Below are 18,835 nucleotides of genomic sequence, written 5' to 3' on the forward strand. Positions count from 1 at the left end.
GTGACCCCTTTCTCTGCACAGCTGTGGCCCAGTGACTGCTAAAATTTTGGTTATCTCTTAAATTATATCGAATACAAATAGTAATGTGGCCCCTCATTTTGCCCCTATTTCTCTATTGGTAGGAAAAATAGATCATGTTATGCATGTTATTTTGCTATATAAAATGATAAAAAACTTTTTATATAAATAACTAAATTAAATAGAAATAAAAATCTTATCTAAATGTAAAAGCCAAACCTTGAAAAGTAATCATCCTATAGTAATATTCTATTATTGGGAGTCCCCTTTGAGATTAACTAGTTTCCTTTCCTACTCGTTTTAGAAATATAGGAAATGGATAAAGTAAGTTGCTCAAGGTCACAACTGAGATTAGAACCCAGTTCCTTCCCTTCGCAGACTCTTTCCCCTGCACAGTTTGTTATATATCAACATTTGTTTACGGAGTATTTGTTAGTATTTTCCAGTGAAATGCTGATAAAAGTTTAACAACTTGCCCTTCAAATGTAGGTCTGATATGAATGTTGGTTGATATTTTTATTTACATGAATGAATAAGGGTGAAAGTGCAACAAGGAAAGCATGTCAGAACTTCACCCATTCATCAGTGAAGAGACTTCTTTGCTAAATCAGATAAGTTTTTGAAATAAAAAAAAGAATTCCTTAATTTTTTGATATTCACATTGTAATGACTACGACATTCACACTTTAAAGTTTGATTGCCTTATTACATTATCTCTATCACTTTTGTAACCAAGGATTGGCAGTTTTCCTGGAAAGAGCCAAAGAGTAGCTATTTTAGGCTTGTGGGCCACATATGGTATATGCCACATATTCTTTGTTTTACAACTCCTTAAAAATGTAAAAAGCCCTGATTTACAGAATTTGCCAGTTTCCATGGTGTCAGCACACCCACCATTTCAGCTTACCAGCATGATGTCACTCAGCCGAGAGTTAGAAAGAGATGCTGAGTGCAACACCCTTATGTAATATTTCCCCGTACAGATCCAGTTACAGTAGCTAACCTCAAGAGCATACATAGTAAAATGTAATGAAATAATTAAAAGTGATGAGTTTTTAGTATTAATTACCTTTGTTTTTACTTTAATTTATTTGACTGTAAAGTTACATAGTTTAATTTTTAACAATGGCTGTGTTTCACAACTGACTTACAAAATTCCTGAAAATTTAACACTCAATTCTAGTGGGTTGGTAAGACTGGCTCCAGTGTAGCACTATTATGTTATTCCACATTGAGGCTTCCAGCAGATGGCGTTGACTCCATAGTTCTTCTATGTAGCAGTACATTAAAGCACTCAAAGTGGATTAAATTAGGGTTCTGAAATGTAAAGTTTGGATAGGTTTTATTTATTTTATGCCCCCTCATCCCTTTTTTTAACTTGAAAGTAATCAATTTCCTAAGTTAGAAAAATGCTTTGTTAAATGGTTTCCTGGAGTTCTGAGAAGGATCATGTTACTCTGAATCTTGACCTTCAGTACATGAGAGAGCTTTCTCACATTGCCCTAATGACTAAGTAATGATTCTATTGTACCTGTGACCTTCTGTTCATAGGTCGATGCTCAACCACTGAGCCATGCTGGCAGGGCCACTTAATATTTTTAAGGTTCGTCTAGATTGTAGCATGTGTCAGAAATTCATTTATTTTTTAGGCTAAATAATGTTCCTTTATATGTATATACCACATTTTTTTAATCCATTCATCCACTTATGGGCATTTGGATTGTTTCCACCTTTTTGCTCTTGTGAATAATGCTACTGTGAAAAATACCGTTTCATTAGAAAAAATAACATGTAAACATGAATACTACCTGTGGACCACAAGACATAAAGAACTTTAAGAGCTATAGGATATAAAAGCTCTAGATAAAAATTCACTTTTTAAAAATATTCTTTATTGTTTAAAGTATTACATATGTCCCCTTTTCCCCCCATTGACCTCTCCCCAGCCACTCCCACCCCCCAGCACATGCCCTCACACCCTTAGTGTCTGTGTCCATTGGCTATGCTTATATGCATGCATACAAGAAAGAATGTATATGGATGCTTTTAGCTAAGTGGGGGATCATTGGGTATTCTAAAAAGGTTTTATTTGCAAACACTGTGGCATTCCTTTCATGCTTGAAAAATAGAGCCATTAATATTTTATGAGACTTAAATACAATATGATCAACATTATAATGTAAGTCTAACTTGTTATATATGTGAAAGCCAAGCCAAAACATCAGTAAGTAATAAGACAAAAGAAAAATTATGGTGTGTGGCTGAATGGACTCTTAAAAAGCTAGTAAATAAAAGGAGTTCCCAAAGTTTTTTGTTCATTCATTTTAAATGTTCAGGTCCTTTTAGAATTGCTGCAGGCTGGAGGCATAGTTCAATTTGAAGAGAGTCGGCTCATCCGCATGGCAGAAAAAGCAGAGTTGTAAGTTGTTTTGAAGTCATATTTAGTTGATACAACTATTAAATTACATTTCTGTAACTTGAAGCCTGGTTTATCCGTGCATTGCCATTTATTTTTAAATTAAGAAAAATTATGCAAATAACAAAAAAACCTAAGCATGAAAGTTTGTGCCTTTTAAATCTGAAATTTAGTAAAATTTGAAGAAATTAGCAGGGAGTAAATTAGAAGTATCTGTACAGCTGTTTTAGGATAAAAATGAAATAACAGTCATGATTTATTACTTTAGTTATTTAGTTATTTTTTGCTTACAATATGCATAGTATTTTATAGATTTTGACAGCTATTTATATATATTATAAATATTGCAGAATTTAATGTAGCAAATAAGATGCAATATATTATATCTCTTTATTCAGTTTTTAATATTTTTATTTGACATATTTAATTCTGTACAGAGAAACTTTGTACAATTAATTGATATCTAATATATTAACTATTTTTGTGGCACATGTTATTTTAACATTTATTTTGTACCCACTTTTAAAATTTATTGTAAACATGGTGTTCAGCAGTATATTAAACCTATATTTAGAAGAATGGTAGATATTAATTTTCTTATATCGGGGTGGGGAACATTTTGTCTGCAAGGGCCATTTGGATATTTATAACATCTTCCATGGTCCATACAAAATTATCAACTTAAAAAGTAGCCTGCTGTATTTGGTCAAAGACACTCCTAATGTCTTGGCAGGCCAGACCAAATGATTTCTCGGGCCTTATAAGGCCTGGGAGGCCGATGTTCCCCACCCCTGCCTTAGGTACTATCACTTCATTTAGCAGTAGAAATAACACTTACTGTATTTATTTTTCTATACTAATTTCTGTGCTGAGAAAACTTTTTGAAGCAATAATAACCACCTGCCTGTTTGGTACACTGAACTTTTTCCTTTTATGTTCTAGTTATCAAATTTGTGAGTTTATGTATGAACGAGAACACCAATATGACAAAATTATTGATTGCTACTTACGTGACCCACTAAGAGAGGTGAGTTAAGAGATTGCTTACCCTTTTCCATACCATTTCCACACAATTCACCAATGAGCAGAAATAGCTATTCAGTATGTATAAACCATTCAGTAGAAATATTTGGACATGTGTTTGCTGATTCAGGTTTTCATTTATTCAATAGGTTTTTATTGAGTGCCTGATACTAGGCAAGTATACATTGATAATTAAAAAGATATAATTCTTGCAATTTTAAAACTTACAGTTTAATGATGGAGACTGAGTTTAGATGATGGAGAACTGACATATATACGATGGAAGGAATCTCAGAGGAAGCAACATATACACTGACTTTGGAATTTGAGAAGAAGCCAGTTAAGCAAAGAGCCAACAGAAAAGTGTTCTAGGATAGGAACCATATATGTAAAGACCCTGAGGTGGGGAAAATTTTTGATATGTTCAAGGAACTGAATAGAGATCATGTAAATGAAGAAAAGATCAATGTAAATGGAGCCTAATAGACAAGGGCAAGAGTGATTTGAGATGAAATTGGGAATGTGGACAGGGACGACCAAAGACAAAAGTATAATATTCCCTCGTTAGGTTAATGAAATTGAGAACAAAATTAATTGGAACAGATTTGCAACTTTTAAGACTCTACACTAAACTAAACTTGAAACAATTGCTCTTTATCGTCAGTGTCAGTTTTCCATCAGTTATCTATCCAAATAATAGATATTTAGCAAGACTGGTATAGATATAGTGAGTAAATATTCTTGGAGTGATGAATGAATAAATGAATTGTATTGTCTTGTGCTCCTTAGGAAGAAGTCTTTAACTACATTCACAATATTTTATCCATTCCTGGCCACAGTGCAGAGGAGAAGCAGTCTGTATGGCAGAAAGCAATGGATCACATTGAGGTGCTAATTCAATAAACTTTTGAAATTTTCCCATTTGTATGGATATCTCCCAAATTAAGCTTATGCTAACCAAGCAATGGCAGATGTCACATTATTAAGTTTATTTACTTGCAGATTTGCATGCTTTTCATATAATTTATTCCTCCTCATATTTGTATTTATAAAGCCTGTCATATACAATCTATATATATAAAAGCCTAAGCAACCAAACAACCAGTTGGCCGGTTGCTATGATGCACACCGACCACCAGGGGGCAGACGCTCAATGCAGGAGCTGCCCCCTGGTGGCCAGTGTGTTCCCACAGCCAGTCTCCCACAGCTGGCCAACCTCCTGCAGTCCCTCCCCCCGGCCAGATGGCCCTGATCAGCCAGATCACCAGCCAAGCCGAGGGACCCCACCCATGCACAGATTCGTGCACCGGGCCTCTAGTTTATTATATCATGGCTTCTGAAAATAACCTATGTTCAATCAGCTGGTTGGCAAACTGGAATATTAGTGGGTTTTTACAACATTCTTAATAGAATTCTGAGAGTATTCCTGGTCTTATTCTCTAATACATAATGGGAGACATTGCACTCAATCACCCATTGGAATTTTAGAAACATTTCTATAATGAGTTTTTCTCTCTGATATATTTCCCTTCCTTATGTAACAAAATAATTCTGATTTTGTTAATGCATGCTTTTTTTACAATAATGCAGGAGTTGACATTGAAACAAAAAGTTATTTTTAAAACACATGCCTATAGATGCCAAAATGGAGAGACCAATAATGCGTGATGAACATGTGATCAGAATGTATTCTGGAAAAGGGCTCACAAATCACTCCTCACTTTAGTGTCCATAGGTTCATAACATACCATATACCTCAGAAACCAACAGAGCTAGCAGGTTTGTTGAAATGTATTTTTTTTGAGTCACTAATTGTTGAAAAAAAGTAGTAACAAAAGATGCTGAGATAATCCTAGTTTTGAAAATAAATTTTTATTTACAAAGTGTCTTTACTCCTCCTTGTAGCAAGGAACAGGTGATGGGGTAACTTCTGGTGATAGGTTTAGAGATGGAATGAAAGATATCGTTATTCAACATAATTTAAATTTTTTATACATGTGAAAAATGATAAGAAAAGATGAGATCTGCAACTTCGAGAAAACATTGCATGTGATATGAGTACTTTGTTCCCATCCTGATGGTTGTAAAGTTTAGAAAGATCAGAAATGTGAACACATCTTATGTGAAACATCTGGTGAGAAAGAGATACAGTCAGTCATCAGATGTGTGGTCTGAAGTAATTTCCACACTTTCATCTATAGGATTGAGAACATATATATGTTATTTTATGTTACGATATTCCTGCTAACAACAAGATGGATATATCTTGATGAAAGAACTCAAGAAAACCTTCTCCTACTTTGAGTTATATCTTTTTCCTTTAATCATTTTGTATTCTTTTTCCTTTCATCATCCCCTTTAAGTCTCTGTATTTACATTATGGCTCATTCTTTATTTCACTTAATCTGCATTAAGCAGTGGTTTGAGCACATGGACTCCAGACTTCCAAAAATGAAGCTATGTTTCTCTGCATAATGTGAAATGTGATGCATTAATCAATGAGCAAAGAAATTACTCAGCAGAAAACTCAGACTGGAGAAGCAAGAAGTATTGTTGCTGCACAACAATTATTTCTGCTGACTTTTTCCAACATCTGCACATTTTTTTCACCTTGAACTTTTTAATATCTCTTAAGACCACAATTACAAATACATAGACTGTTTGTTGAAGGGCTTCCTTGGCTTCAGTAATATAAATAAAATCAACATTAAATATGTAGGTGTAAAAGTCCTCATAATAAAGTTTTCTGGCAGTATATACAGTGAATAAATTAGTGGTTTTTAACACTTCTGGGGTTATAAATCTATTTTGAGAATCTAGTGAAATATTTGGACTTGTGCATGTGCACAGTGTGTAAATTTGTTTATAATTTCAGGGATATGCAGACACCCTAAAAGCCATTTTTAGATCGGGTCTGTGGATTACGGGTAAAAAATCTTTATTTTTACAATATGAATAAGGTATATTTTATTATATTTAAAAAATATTTATTTTTAGTTTTAGATATAAAAAGCATACAGAAAACTGCATAAAGCAAATGTACAGATTAATAAAAAATTAAAAAGCAAAATATCTGAGGTCTAGATCAAGAAATAAACTTATATGCAGTACCTACCCCAGACTTCCTGTGTAGACTTCCTGTATATCCTTTCCTGGTCACAAGCCCTGACTCCCATAGTACACCCATTAGCCTGTGTTTTTTCCTGATATTTCCTTGCCTTTCTATATATACTGTTACTGCATATGCCTACATCCCTAAAAGTTTATATTTTTGCTTTGCCTTTTTCTGAACTTTATGTAAATGAAGTTATATATTGTATTTCCTTTTTTTTTCCCTCTCAATATTTTGAGAAGTTTGTATGTTTTGTTATCTGAAGCTGTGGTTCATTTGTATTGTTATATAGTATTTTATTGCCTTTTTCTGAACTTTATGTAAATGAAGTTATATATTGTATTTCCTTTTTTTTTCCCTCTCAATATTTTGAGAAGTTTGTATGTTTTGTTATCTGAAGCTGTGGTTCATTTGTAATGTTATATAGTATTTTATTTTACAAGTATATCATAGTTTGTCCATTCTATTGTTAGTGGATGTTTTAGTCCATTTATAGTCATCATTATCTACGCAATATGAAAATCGAACAGCAGAATGACCAGTCATTAAGACGCTCACTGACCACTAGGGGGCAGATGCTCACTGCAGGAGCTGCCCCCTGGTGGTCAGTGTGCTCCCACAGGGTGGGGGGTGCCGCTCAGCCAGAAGCCGGGCTCATGGCTGGCGAGTGCAGCGGTGATGGCGGGAGCCTCTCCTGCCTCCGTGGCAGCACTAAGAATGCCTGACTGCTGCCTAAGCCATCAGTCAAGCATCCCCTGAGGGCTGCTGGACTGTGAGAGGGTGCAGGCCGGGCTGAGGGACCCTCCTCCCTAAGTGCATAAATTTCGTGCACCGGGCCTCTAGTTTTAAATATTGTTGCTTTATAATAATTCTTGATATCTTTAAAAGAGTATTGGTTATTCTTGACCTTTTATACTTCTAAATACATTTTGGAATCAGCTTGTCAAATTCCACCAAAATTTTTTTTTTTAATCTGTTTTTTTTATTATTATTAGTTAAGGAATTACAAATGTGTCCTCATCCCCCCCTTTAACCCCCAACCTCCCCCCCACACACAAACTCATGCTCCCATCCCCCCGTTGTCCATGTCCATTGGTTTGGCTTATATACATGTATACAAGTCCTTCTGTTGATCTCTTCCCCTTACCCCCGCCCTCCCCTACTTTCCTTCTGGGGATTGATAGCCTGATCGCTGTTTCTCAGTCTTTGGGTCTGTCCTTTTTCATCAGTCTATGTTGTTCTCTATAATCCACAAATGAGTGAGATCATGTGGTATTTATCTTTCTCTGACTGGCTTATTTCACTTAGCATAATGCTCTCCAGTTCCATCCATGCTGTTGCAAAAGGCAAGAGTTCCTTTTTTTTTACTGCAGCATAGTATTCCATTGTGTATATGTACCACAGTTTTCTAATCCACTCATCTGCTGATGGGCACTTAGGCTGTTTCCAAATCTTAGCTATGGTGAATTGTGCTGCTATGAACATAGGGGTGCATATATCCTTTCTAATTGGCGTTTCTGGTTTCTTGGGATATATTCCTAGGAGTGGGATCACAGGGTCAAATGGGAGTTCCATTTTTAGTCTTCTGAGGAAGCTCCATACTGTTCTCCACAGTGGCTGCACCAGTCTGCATTCCCACCAGCAGTGCAGAAGGGTTCCTTTTTCTCCACATCCTCTCCAACACTTGTTGTTTGTTGATTTGTTGATGATAGCCATTCTGACAGGTGTGAGATGATAACGCATTGTCGTTTTGATTTGCATCTCTCGTATAATTAGTGACTTTGAGCAGGTTTTCATATGTCTTTCTGCCTTCTGTATGTCCTCTTTCGAAAAGTGTCTATCTAGGTCCGTTGCCCATTTTTTTATTGGATTGTTTATCTTCCTTTTGTTAAGTTTCATGAGATCCCTGTATATGTTGGAAATTAAACCCTTATCGGTGGTATCATTGGTAAATATGTTCTCCCATGTAGTGGGTCTTCTTGTTGTTTTTTTGATGGTTTCCTTTGCTGTGCAAAAGCTTTTTATTTTGATGTAGTCCCATTTGTTTATTTTCTCTTTAGTTTCCATTGCCCTAGGAGCATTATCAGAGAAGAAATTTCTTCGGCATATGTTTGCGATTTCACTGCCTGTGGATTCCTCTAGTATTTTTATGGTTTCCCGTCTTACGTTTAAATCTTTTATCCATTTTGAGTTTATTTTTGTGTATGGTGTGAGTTGGTGATCTAGTTTCATCCTTTTGCATGTATCTGTCCAATTTTCCCAACACCATTTATTGAAAAGACTGTCTTGACTCCATTGTATGCTCTTGCCTCCTTTGTCGAATATTAATTGGGCATAGTGGTTTGGGTCGATTTCTGGGGTCTCTATTCTATTCCATTGATCTATATGTCTGTTCTTGTGCCAGTACCAAGCTGTTTTAAGAACAGTGGCTTTGTAATACAGTTTGATATCTGGTATTGAGATCCCACCTACTTTGTGTTTTCTCAGGATTGCTGCAGCTATTCGGGGTCTTTTTTTATTCCAGATGAATTTTTGGAACGTTTGTTCTAGATTTGTGAAATATGCCGTTGGTAATTTAATGGGGATTGCATTGAATCTATAAATTGCTTTGGGTAGTATGGACATTTTGATGATGTTGATTCTACCAATCCATGAACACGGTATATTCTTCCATCTGTTTATGTCTTCCTCTATCTCTTTTTTCAGTGTCCTGTAGTTTTCAGCATATAAGTCTTTTACCTCCTTAGTTAAGTTTATTCCTAGGTATTTTAATTTTTTTGGTGCAATGGTAAATGGGATTGCTTCTGTAGTTTCACTTTCTGTAAGTTCACTACTGGTGTAAAGAAATGCCATGGATTTCTTAGCATTAATTTTGTATCCTGCTACATTGCCGAATTCATTTATTAAGTCTAATAATTTTTTGATGGAGTCTTTAGGGTTCTGTATGTACAGTATCATGTCATCTGCAAATAAGGACAGTTTTACTTCTTCTTTTCCAATCTGGATGCCTTTTATTTCTTCTTTGTGTCTGATCGCAATGGCTAGTACTTCCAGTACTATGTTGAACAGGAGTGGTGAGAGGGGGCATCCCTGTCTTGTTCCTGTTTTTAGGGGGAATGGTTTTAGTTTTTGCCCATTGATTATGATGTTGGCTGTGGGTTTGTCATATATGGCTTTTATTATGTTGAGGTATGATCCCTCAATTCCTATCTTGCTGAGAGTTTTTATCAAGAAAGGGTGTTGGATTTTGTCAAATGCTTTTTCCGCATCAATTGATATGACTATGTGGTTTTTTTCTCTCAATTTGTTTATGTGATGTATCACGTTTATTGATTTGCGGATATTGTACCATCCTTGCATCCCTGGGATAAATCCTACTTGGTCATGGTGTATGATCTTTTTGATGTACTGCTGGATCCGATTTGCTAGGATTTTGTTGAGGATTTTGGCATCTATGTTCATGAGGGATATTGGCCTATAATTCTCTTTCATTGTATTGTCTTTATCTGGTTTTGGGATTAGGGTGATGTTGGCTTCATAGAATGAGCTGGGAAGTGTTCCTTCCTCTTGTATCTTTCGACATAGTCTGAGGAGGATAGGTTTTAGTTCTTCCTTGAATGTTTGGTAAAACTCCCCTGTGAAGCCATCTGGCCCCGGGCTTTTGTTTGCTGGAAGCTTTTTGATTACTGCTTCGATTTCCTCCATAGTTATTGGCCTATTGAGATTTTTAGATTCTTCCTGGTTAAGTTTTGGAAGGTTGTATTTATCTAGGAATATGTCCATTTCCTCCAGGTTGTGTAGTGTGTTGGAGTAGAGTTGTTCATAGTATTTTCTAACAATCCTTTGTATTTCTATGGGGTCTGTTGTTATTTCTCCTCTTTCATTTCTGATTTTGTTTATTTGGGTCCTCTCTCTTTGTTTCTTGGTGAGCCTGGCTAGAGGTGTATCAATCTTGTTTATCTTTTCAAAGAACCAGCTCTTGGTTTTGTTGATCTTTTGTATTGTTTTTTTGGTCTCTATGTCGTTTATCTCCGCTTTGATCTTTGTTATTTCCTTCCTTCTGCTTACAGTGGGCTTTTTTTGTTGCTCTCTTTCTAATTCTTCGAGTTGTAGAGTTAGGTCATTTATTCTCATTGTTTCTTGTTTCTTGCAGTAGGCTTGTAGAGCTATGAACTTCCCTCTCAAGACTGCTTTTGCTGTGTCCCATAGGTTTTGGATTGTTGTGTTTTCATTGTCATTCGTTGCCATGATGTTTTTTATTTCTTCTTTGATCTCACTGGTGACCCAGTCGTTGTTTAATAGCATGCTATTTAGTCTCCATGTGTTTGATTTTTTTGGATTATTTTTGTTGTAGTTGATTTCCATTTTTATGCCTTTGTGGTCTGAGAAGATACTTGATATGATTTCAATTTTCTTGAATTTGAAGAGACTTTGTCTGTGACCCAATATATGGTCTATCTTTGAAGATGACAAATGTGCACCTGAGGAGAATGTATATTCTGTGGCTTTGGGGTGAAATGTTCTGAAGATGTCAATTAATTCCATCTGATCTAGTGAGTCATTTAGGATTGATGTTTCTTTGCTGAGTTTCTGTTTAGAGGATTTGTCCAGTGGCGATAATGGGGTGTTAAGGTCCCCTACTATGATTGTATTGCTGTCAATCTCTCCCTTGATCTTCTCCAGAAGCTTTCTTACGTATTTGGGTGCTCCTATATTGGGTGCATATATATTTACCAGAGTTATTTCTTCTTGTTGGACTGCTCCCTTTAGTATTATGAAGTGGCCTTCTTGATCTCTTTTTATGTCCTTCACTTTGAGATCTAATTTGTCAGATATAAGTATTGCTACCCCGGCTTTTTTTTCACTTCCATTGGCCTGAAAAACCTTTTTCCATCCCTTCACCATCAGTCTGTGTGCGTCTTTTTTTCTGAGGTGGGTTTCCTGTAGACAGCAGATATATGGGTCATGTTTTCTTATCCACTCATTTACCCTATGCCTTTTGACTGGGGAATTTAATCCATTTACATTTAAAGTTATTATTGATAGAAACTTGTTAGTCGCCATTTTTGTTCTTTACCGCTGCGTTCCTTCTTTGTTTCCTGTTTTTTCTATTTAAAGCAGACCCTTTAGCATTTCTTGCATTGCTGGTTTGGTTGTAATAAACTCCCGTAGACCATTTTTGTCTGTGAAGCTCCTGATTTGACCCTCAATTTTGATTGATAGCCTCGCTGGGTATAGTATTCTTGGATTCAGACCCTTCCTTTGCATGACTTTGTATATTTCATTCCATTCCCTTCTTGCCTGATGTGTTTCTGTTGAGAAATCGGTCGCTAGTCTGATGGGGGATCCTTTGTAGGTAACTTTCTGTCTCTCTCTGGCTGCTTTTAAGATTCTTGCTTTGTCGTTGGTGTTTGCCAATTTAATTATTATGTGCCTTGGTGTCGGTCTTTTCGGGTTCATTTTGTTTGGGACTCTGTGAGCTTCTTGGATTTGTGTGAGTTTTTTCCTCCCTATATCAGGGAAATTTTCTGTTACTATTTTTTCAAACAGGTTTTCTATTCCTTGCTCAGTTTCCTCTCCTTCTGGCACCCCTATTATTCGGATGTTGTTTCGTTTAGCATTGTCCCAGAGTTCTCTTAGGCTCTCTTCCTGCTTTTTAATTTTTTTTTCTAGAAGCTGTTCTGTTTGGGTATTTTTTTCTACCTTGTCTTCTAGCTCGCTGATACGGTCCTCTGCTTCTTCTAGTCTACTGTTGATGCTTTCTATTGAGTTCTTTATGGCAGTGATGTCGTTTTTCATTTCTTCTTGGTTTCTCTTCATTTCCTCTTGGTTCTTCTTCATTTCCTCTTGGTTCCTACACATATTGTTGAATTGGTCTTCCATTCTTTTCATCCACCTTATGACCATTACTCTGAATTCTTTCTCTGACAGGTTGCTTGCCTCCATTGCCTCTATTTCGTTTACTTCCTTTTCTGAAGATGCCTGTTTTTCTTTCATATTTGGGTTGGTTCTTTGTTTCACCATGATTTCTCTTCTCAAGGTGTTTGGTTATGTAGATCTCTCTCTGTTGCGCTGATTCAAAGGCACAAAATACAACACAACAAGGCACAACGTACAAGGCACCGAACTAAATGCATTCACAATATTAATAACCCCAAATAAAGGTGACCCCCCCCCCGAGCGAAGAGAATTAGGGGATAAAGAAGAAAAAAGAGAAAAATATTAGAGAGAAAAATAAAAAACAAAAAGGAGTGCTGAAATGAGATTGGGAAAAGGGAGAGAAAAAAACAAAACCACAAAAAGACCAAAAAAAAAAACCAACAACAACAAAAACAAAAAAACAAAAAAAATTAAGAGAATGAAATAGAGGTGGGGAAGAGGCTATTTGTATGGGGAGAGCGAGGGATTGGAAATTAGATATATAAGTAGGGTGAAATTTAGACAGTGGGTAGAAAGAAGGAATAGGTAAAATCCAAAGCAGGAATAGGGTAAGAGAAACAGGACAACAAAAGGGGAAAAGTGAGGAAGAGAGTTTTGGCTTAAGGGTAAATGTGAAATAGAGAGAAATGATGCTAAAGGAATGATGAAAATAGAGTGTAGAACACTAATCCCAAAATAAAATAAAGAAAAATAAAAAAAATAATAATAAAAAACAAAATGACACTTGAAAAAATGGTAATAGGATAGCAGTAATACTGGTTAAAAAATGTAGTAATTAAAAAGGTAAAATCAGGTGATGAAAAAAATAAAAAAAATAAAATAGGTTCTTAATGAAATGATGAAAAAAGAATTAAAAAAGTATATATATAAAAATATTCGGAAGTGAAGGTGCTTCAGATCTTCCACTCTTCTTTTTGGCACGCCTCAGTCCTGCCAGGCATTCAGGGGAGTGTTGAACTTCCCTGCGATACATTGTCCCTCCGTGCAGTAAACCACAGACCTGATTTTAAGGCAGGTTGTTTTTGTTTACCAGACTGCCTTTATTTGTGATCGCAAAAGAGACAGTTCGTGGCTCTGCCTCTGGGTGGCAGTGTGTCTGGATTTACCACCGAGGCTCTAAGTCCTCTCTATCAGTAGGGTTTTGTCCTCTATGGTATTTGGAACTGATTCGGGAAAGACCACTGCCCAGAGCTGGTTCCTTGCCACTGTCCGCTGTTTCCCAGGCTCCCCAAAAAGAACTTTCCCCTACAGGCTCTGCGAATGACCCCAACTGGGGAATCCCATGCGCTGGGTTTAATAATCAAATGCACGGATCTAAGGGGAACTGTAACAAGAGCCTGATAGTTGTGCGAATTCGCAAGCCTCCACCTTCCAGGTCTGCGCACAGTCTCCTCGCGCAGTCCCCGTGCGCCCACTCGCCCCTGGCACCAAGCAGCCAGCAGATTGGCAAAGTCCAAGGCTGCTCCTTTACATCCAGTCCAGCTATGGGCTCATTTTTCGCGTTCCCTTCTGCCAGCAGCCCTGTGGGGCCCCTTCCCCACTCGTGGGTCACGCTGGTCCCAGCGGCTGCGGACTCTGTGGGGAGCAGATTCCGCCCCGCGTGCGCGAGCTCAGTCCTCCCTCCAACCCGAACTGCAAACCGCACCTTTAGGGGATGTCCAACCTTTCCGTGAGAAGAAGCAGTGCTCGTCTGAGTTCACGCAGTCACGCTGCTTGAGATCCCTTGTTTCCAGGTTAGTAGCTGGTCTCTGGATGCCGGCAACAATCACCCAAGATGGCGCAGTCTCCGCTGCTTAGCTGGCGCACCAGGAGAGGCTTCAGCCGCAGTCTCCAACCGTCCTTTTTTTTCCCTGGGGGGTTCTCAGTCTTTCCTAGCTGCAGACAATCTCTCAGCTGAAAATCCTCTACCTATTCGGGCTGAATGTTACCCGTTTCAGCTGCTCACCCTTATCTGCTCCAGGACAAGGCACAGGACACGTCCGCTTATACCTCCGCCATTTTTCTTCTCCCACCAAAATTTTTTTTTAATCTTATGATTCTAACTGTGATTGCAATGAATCTATTAATCACTTTAAATGTAATTGACATCTTAATGACATTGTTTCTTTCAATCTATGACTGTATGGTATGACCCTTTATTCAATATTTTTTTTATAAAGTTTTATAATTTTCTCTGTAGAGATTTTCAGTCCTTTTTTAGACTGTCAAAAATTTATATTTTTAGCATAATCATGCCACTAATATTTTTAATTTCCCATATATGTACAATGTTTATTATAAGGATTTTTATGGAAGTCTTCTATTCTATTTCTAGTATGTTAATAGTTTTGTCATGAAAAAATTTTATCATCTTTTCTCCCTTACTAATTTTTGTGGTAAATATTGTTGATATTAAACTAGCCTTAAATTCTGTGGATAAATGCAACTTGATTCTGATATATTATCCTTTTTGTATATTGTTGAATTTTGTTTTTACTTAGAATGTTGTATCAATGTTCATGATTAAGATCTATAATTTTTCTTTCCTATCTTATATTGTTATTGGGTTTGGTGATCAAAATGTTGCTAGCCTCATACAATGAGCTGAAGAAGTTTCCTTTTTTTCTGTTCTCTGTAAGAGATTAATTAATATTGGAATTTTTCTTCCTTAAATGATTACTAGAAGTTATAGGTGAATCTATTTGAGTCTAGAGTTTTCCATATGGAAAGATATTTTATTATTCGGTGCAAGTTTTCTATTGCTTAAGTCAATTTATTGAACTATATTTTTCTAGAATTTATCCATTTTGTCTAAATTTTCAAATTCTTGACATAAAAGTTTTTTATCTATGTAATGTCTATTAATCAGTAGTAATATCCCCTTTTTCATGTGTGATATTGATTAGTTGTGCTCTATTTTGAGATGTGTTATATAAAACTAGTATAAACTACAGTTATTTTAATATTATTTTTAATATTAATCATTATTAATCTAAAAATACTACCACAAAATTATTAGATATATCACTAATATCACAGTCACACTAACTTGTATACTTTTTATTTGACAATATACTATGTGATGTAAAGTTGGTCTTTGCAGTTAGCCATATGATATGCAATTGTAAGGGCAGAATAGTAGGTCACAGAAACCAAGTGAAAAGAGAGTTTAAGAAGAAAATGATAGCCAGTGTCTAGGAAAGTTTAGGGAGAGTGCAAATTGGAGGTCTTAGATTTGACAGAAATAGGTTTTATTAACAGTGGTTACTTAACAGTGCCTCTCTTAGTCTGATTTAAAACTTATGACTTTAAGTTGATTTCCTAAGACACTTATAGTTTCAAAACCTACCAGGCAATCATAAGTATAGTTTTAAAATTCTTATCCAGAGAAATTGCAGCTATACCTTTTTTTTTTTTTTTCCATCAAGCTATTACTTTAAGCTCAAGGGTGAAATTTACAGACAGAGAATTTGGGGAGCTTTTGTTCATTCTGTTCATCCTGCAAATACATGGCCTAAATCCAGAGTTTAGTGCTTTCATTTTCTAAGAATTCTGAATAACCTTGTATATCACAATCTGACTTTTTACATGGTATGTTTTTAATTTTGCTCATTTACAATGTGCCTTTAAATTAGGGCCTTACATCAAGGTCTCCTGAAATGCAATAAAGAATTCTGCTCATGAAAATATTGAGGCAAGTGATCATGTTTCACATCTATGAGAATCCTATTTAAATTAACATTAAAATTTAGCAAAAGGATTTTGTCTTTTTCTTTCACTCTAGGAACTTGTGTCCCTGAAGCCTTGTAAAGCTGCAGAGCTAGTTGCTACTCACTTTTCTGAACAGATTGAAACAGTCATTAATAAACTTGAGGTAAATATTGCAAATATATATATGGGGAAGAAACATCTGGTGGAGAGACAATTGTTGACTATGTACCAAAGAACTTTTGATTTTAGGAATTTGTTCAATTAATAGTTGCCATTTAATAGTAGTTTCTACACATTTGTTGAGGCTTAAAACCCATGGGGGGCGGGGAGGGGGCAGTCCCGGCAGACACCATATATAATCAATTTTACATTATAGAAAAAGAGGTTTTAATGTTGAATATCAAAGACATTGGAAATTGGAGAGAAAGGGAAATGAGTTATAAAGTTATTGAAGTATTGAGATCTATTCACATTTCTCCTCCCAGACCTTGAGGCCAAGTCTGTCTCCAGCTCCTGCCTCCACTATGCTGCCTGGCACAGAATACCGCCCTATAAACACCGTGGAGTCTAACACGTTTCTTTTATTGTAGAACTTTACTGATTATGTAGGAGAATCCCACACAGGTTTTATAAAGTACTTTTATTTTTGATGACAAGAATTATGCCTCTGACCTATTGTTTCAGAATTCTTGAAATGATAAGTAAGCCAGAATATTAAGTCCAGAAGGAAAGTTGTGTAAAATAAAACAAGGTGATGGGGCCAGGGAAAAGATAAAAATCAAAGACAGATAAACATACTCAAAATGTCATAGTCTATATTACATTAATCCATTTCAGTTTTGAGAGTCCCCTGCTTTTTATAGGTGAAGTTTGAATGTGTCAAAAAGGTAAAGAAAAACGAAACTCTAAATTTTTGCTCAGCTTTCCTTAGAACTTAGAAACATTTATATTCATCTAGTATCCTAAGGTTCATCTCATTTAATTCTTACCTCTTCCCTGTACAGAAGGCAGAGGAGATACTGCTGTTCTTTTTTAAATAAGTAAACTGAATAGCTAAGAGAGCCAGTGACTCACACGAAGTCACATAGCTCACAAGTGGAAGAAGCAGAGCCCTGCTTGCTGAGATGTTGCAGTTTGCCATCTCTGTTGCAGTTGATTATATTGGGGAGTCCATGAGCTTTTCAGGTGGTGGTTGTCATTTGGGCCGTCATCACAAGAAGGACCAGGTGAGACAGTGAACCCACCAGCAGTACAGCCAGAATTCACTACCAGCAGAGCAGTTAGTGTCCACGTGTGGGAACTGCACTGGGGTTTGTCTCAGAAGAGGGATTTTTTTTTTGTTTTTTTTTGGTTGGTTTTCTTTCCTTGGTTGATTTTTTTTTTTTTCAATAACAAGGTATTTGTGTTTCTTTTGCACTCAAAATGGAGTATGGGACAGTGATTAGAATTACTGAGAGGAAATGATCTCCAAATGATTCTTTAGAATTTCTTAGATCTATACAGAGGGCTTAATGGAAGTAATCATAGGCATGTGTGCATTTTAAAGGGATATACTAAATTCATTCTTTACCATGGCATAGTTTGAAGAATTTGTTTTAATATTATATTTTTTATTGTTTTTCTACTCAGAACCAGCTTTTGCTTTTCAAATTTTTGAGGAGTCTTCTTGACCCAAGGTATGTTTATAACTTTAGTTTTATATAATACATAGGTTATAAATCAAAGAAAATAAGTTGAAGTTAACAAACTGGTCCATGGTAACCAAATAGAACACTCGGCCCTTGATTTTTAATGTTTGTGTGTGTCAGAATCACCTAAGAAGCTTAAAAATATATAGTTGCCTGGGCCCAACCCCGCAGAATCACTGTGGGTGGGGATATTTTTGATGTACACCTAGAGTTAAGCTTCACCGGCTTAAGTGTAATATTCCAGGATAAGACAGCTTTTGTCTCAGATGTGAAAACTTTTAAGTTGCATTAGAATGTACATTAGCCATTGAAATCAGTCATTTACTTAAATGATCCTGATATCAATTTCAGTTATTCCAGTATTCTGTGCTATTTTTAAATATCAAAGTACCAGGATGTGTGATTGTAACAATTGTTTTGAAATCTCAATCATTGAAACTTTAAGAAGACTATGTCACATTTTAATTTAGAGTCATACTGATGTGCATATGCAGATAATTGGAAAAGCAATCTGACTACATTTTTCTCCTGCACCCCAGTTCAAGACCTTTTCAAAGTGTCTGTGTTTTAATTATAACCCGGTTCTCAGAATATTACTGAAACTAGATTTTTTTTAAAAAATGTTCTATTAATCATTTGTATTTCCCTGAGAGTCTGAGAGTCAGTTTGGGCCCTGGTCTACTCCTAGAATTAACTGATGGAGAAATTATAGAATTGGAGTTGAGGGGTAGGAGGGAAGGAAGAGAGCTGTAAGGAGGATGGGAGAGCTCGGGGAGGAGACTGAGAGAAGGAGACAGAGGACAGGGCTAGATGGATGAGGAAGGCGGCACTCTGCCTCAATTCCCAGCCCTTTCTCTGACTGAGCACCTCTTTCCCATGGCTAAATTCCTTCTGTTCCCTCTCTCATCTGTCCTCCAGTTTCAAATATATCCTCTTAGGATTTGACTC

General features: G+C 36.3%; 1 protein-coding gene across 2 annotated transcripts in view; it reads left to right on the forward strand.

Moving 5' to 3' along the window:
* Positions 1–18,835, forward strand: part of VPS8 (VPS8 subunit of CORVET complex) — a 263,787-nt gene that overhangs the window by 144,936 nt on the left and 100,016 nt on the right. For both annotated transcript variants that reach the window (XM_081086229.1, XM_081086230.1), the window contains 5 exons: positions 2,355–2,437; positions 3,377–3,461; positions 4,247–4,345; positions 16,273–16,362; positions 17,829–17,875. In XM_081086229.1, the coding sequence (XP_080942355.1) occupies positions 2,355–2,437; positions 3,377–3,461; positions 4,247–4,345; positions 16,273–16,362; positions 17,829–17,875 (404 nt within the window). The remainder of the gene's footprint in view (positions 1–2,354; positions 2,438–3,376; positions 3,462–4,246; positions 4,346–16,272; positions 16,363–17,828; positions 17,876–18,835) is intronic.

The sequence above is a fragment of the Myotis nattereri genome (assembly GCF_964212035.1).
Source record: "Myotis nattereri genome assembly, chromosome: 3".
Taxonomy (NCBI): Eukaryota; Metazoa; Chordata; class Mammalia; order Chiroptera; family Vespertilionidae; genus Myotis; species Myotis nattereri.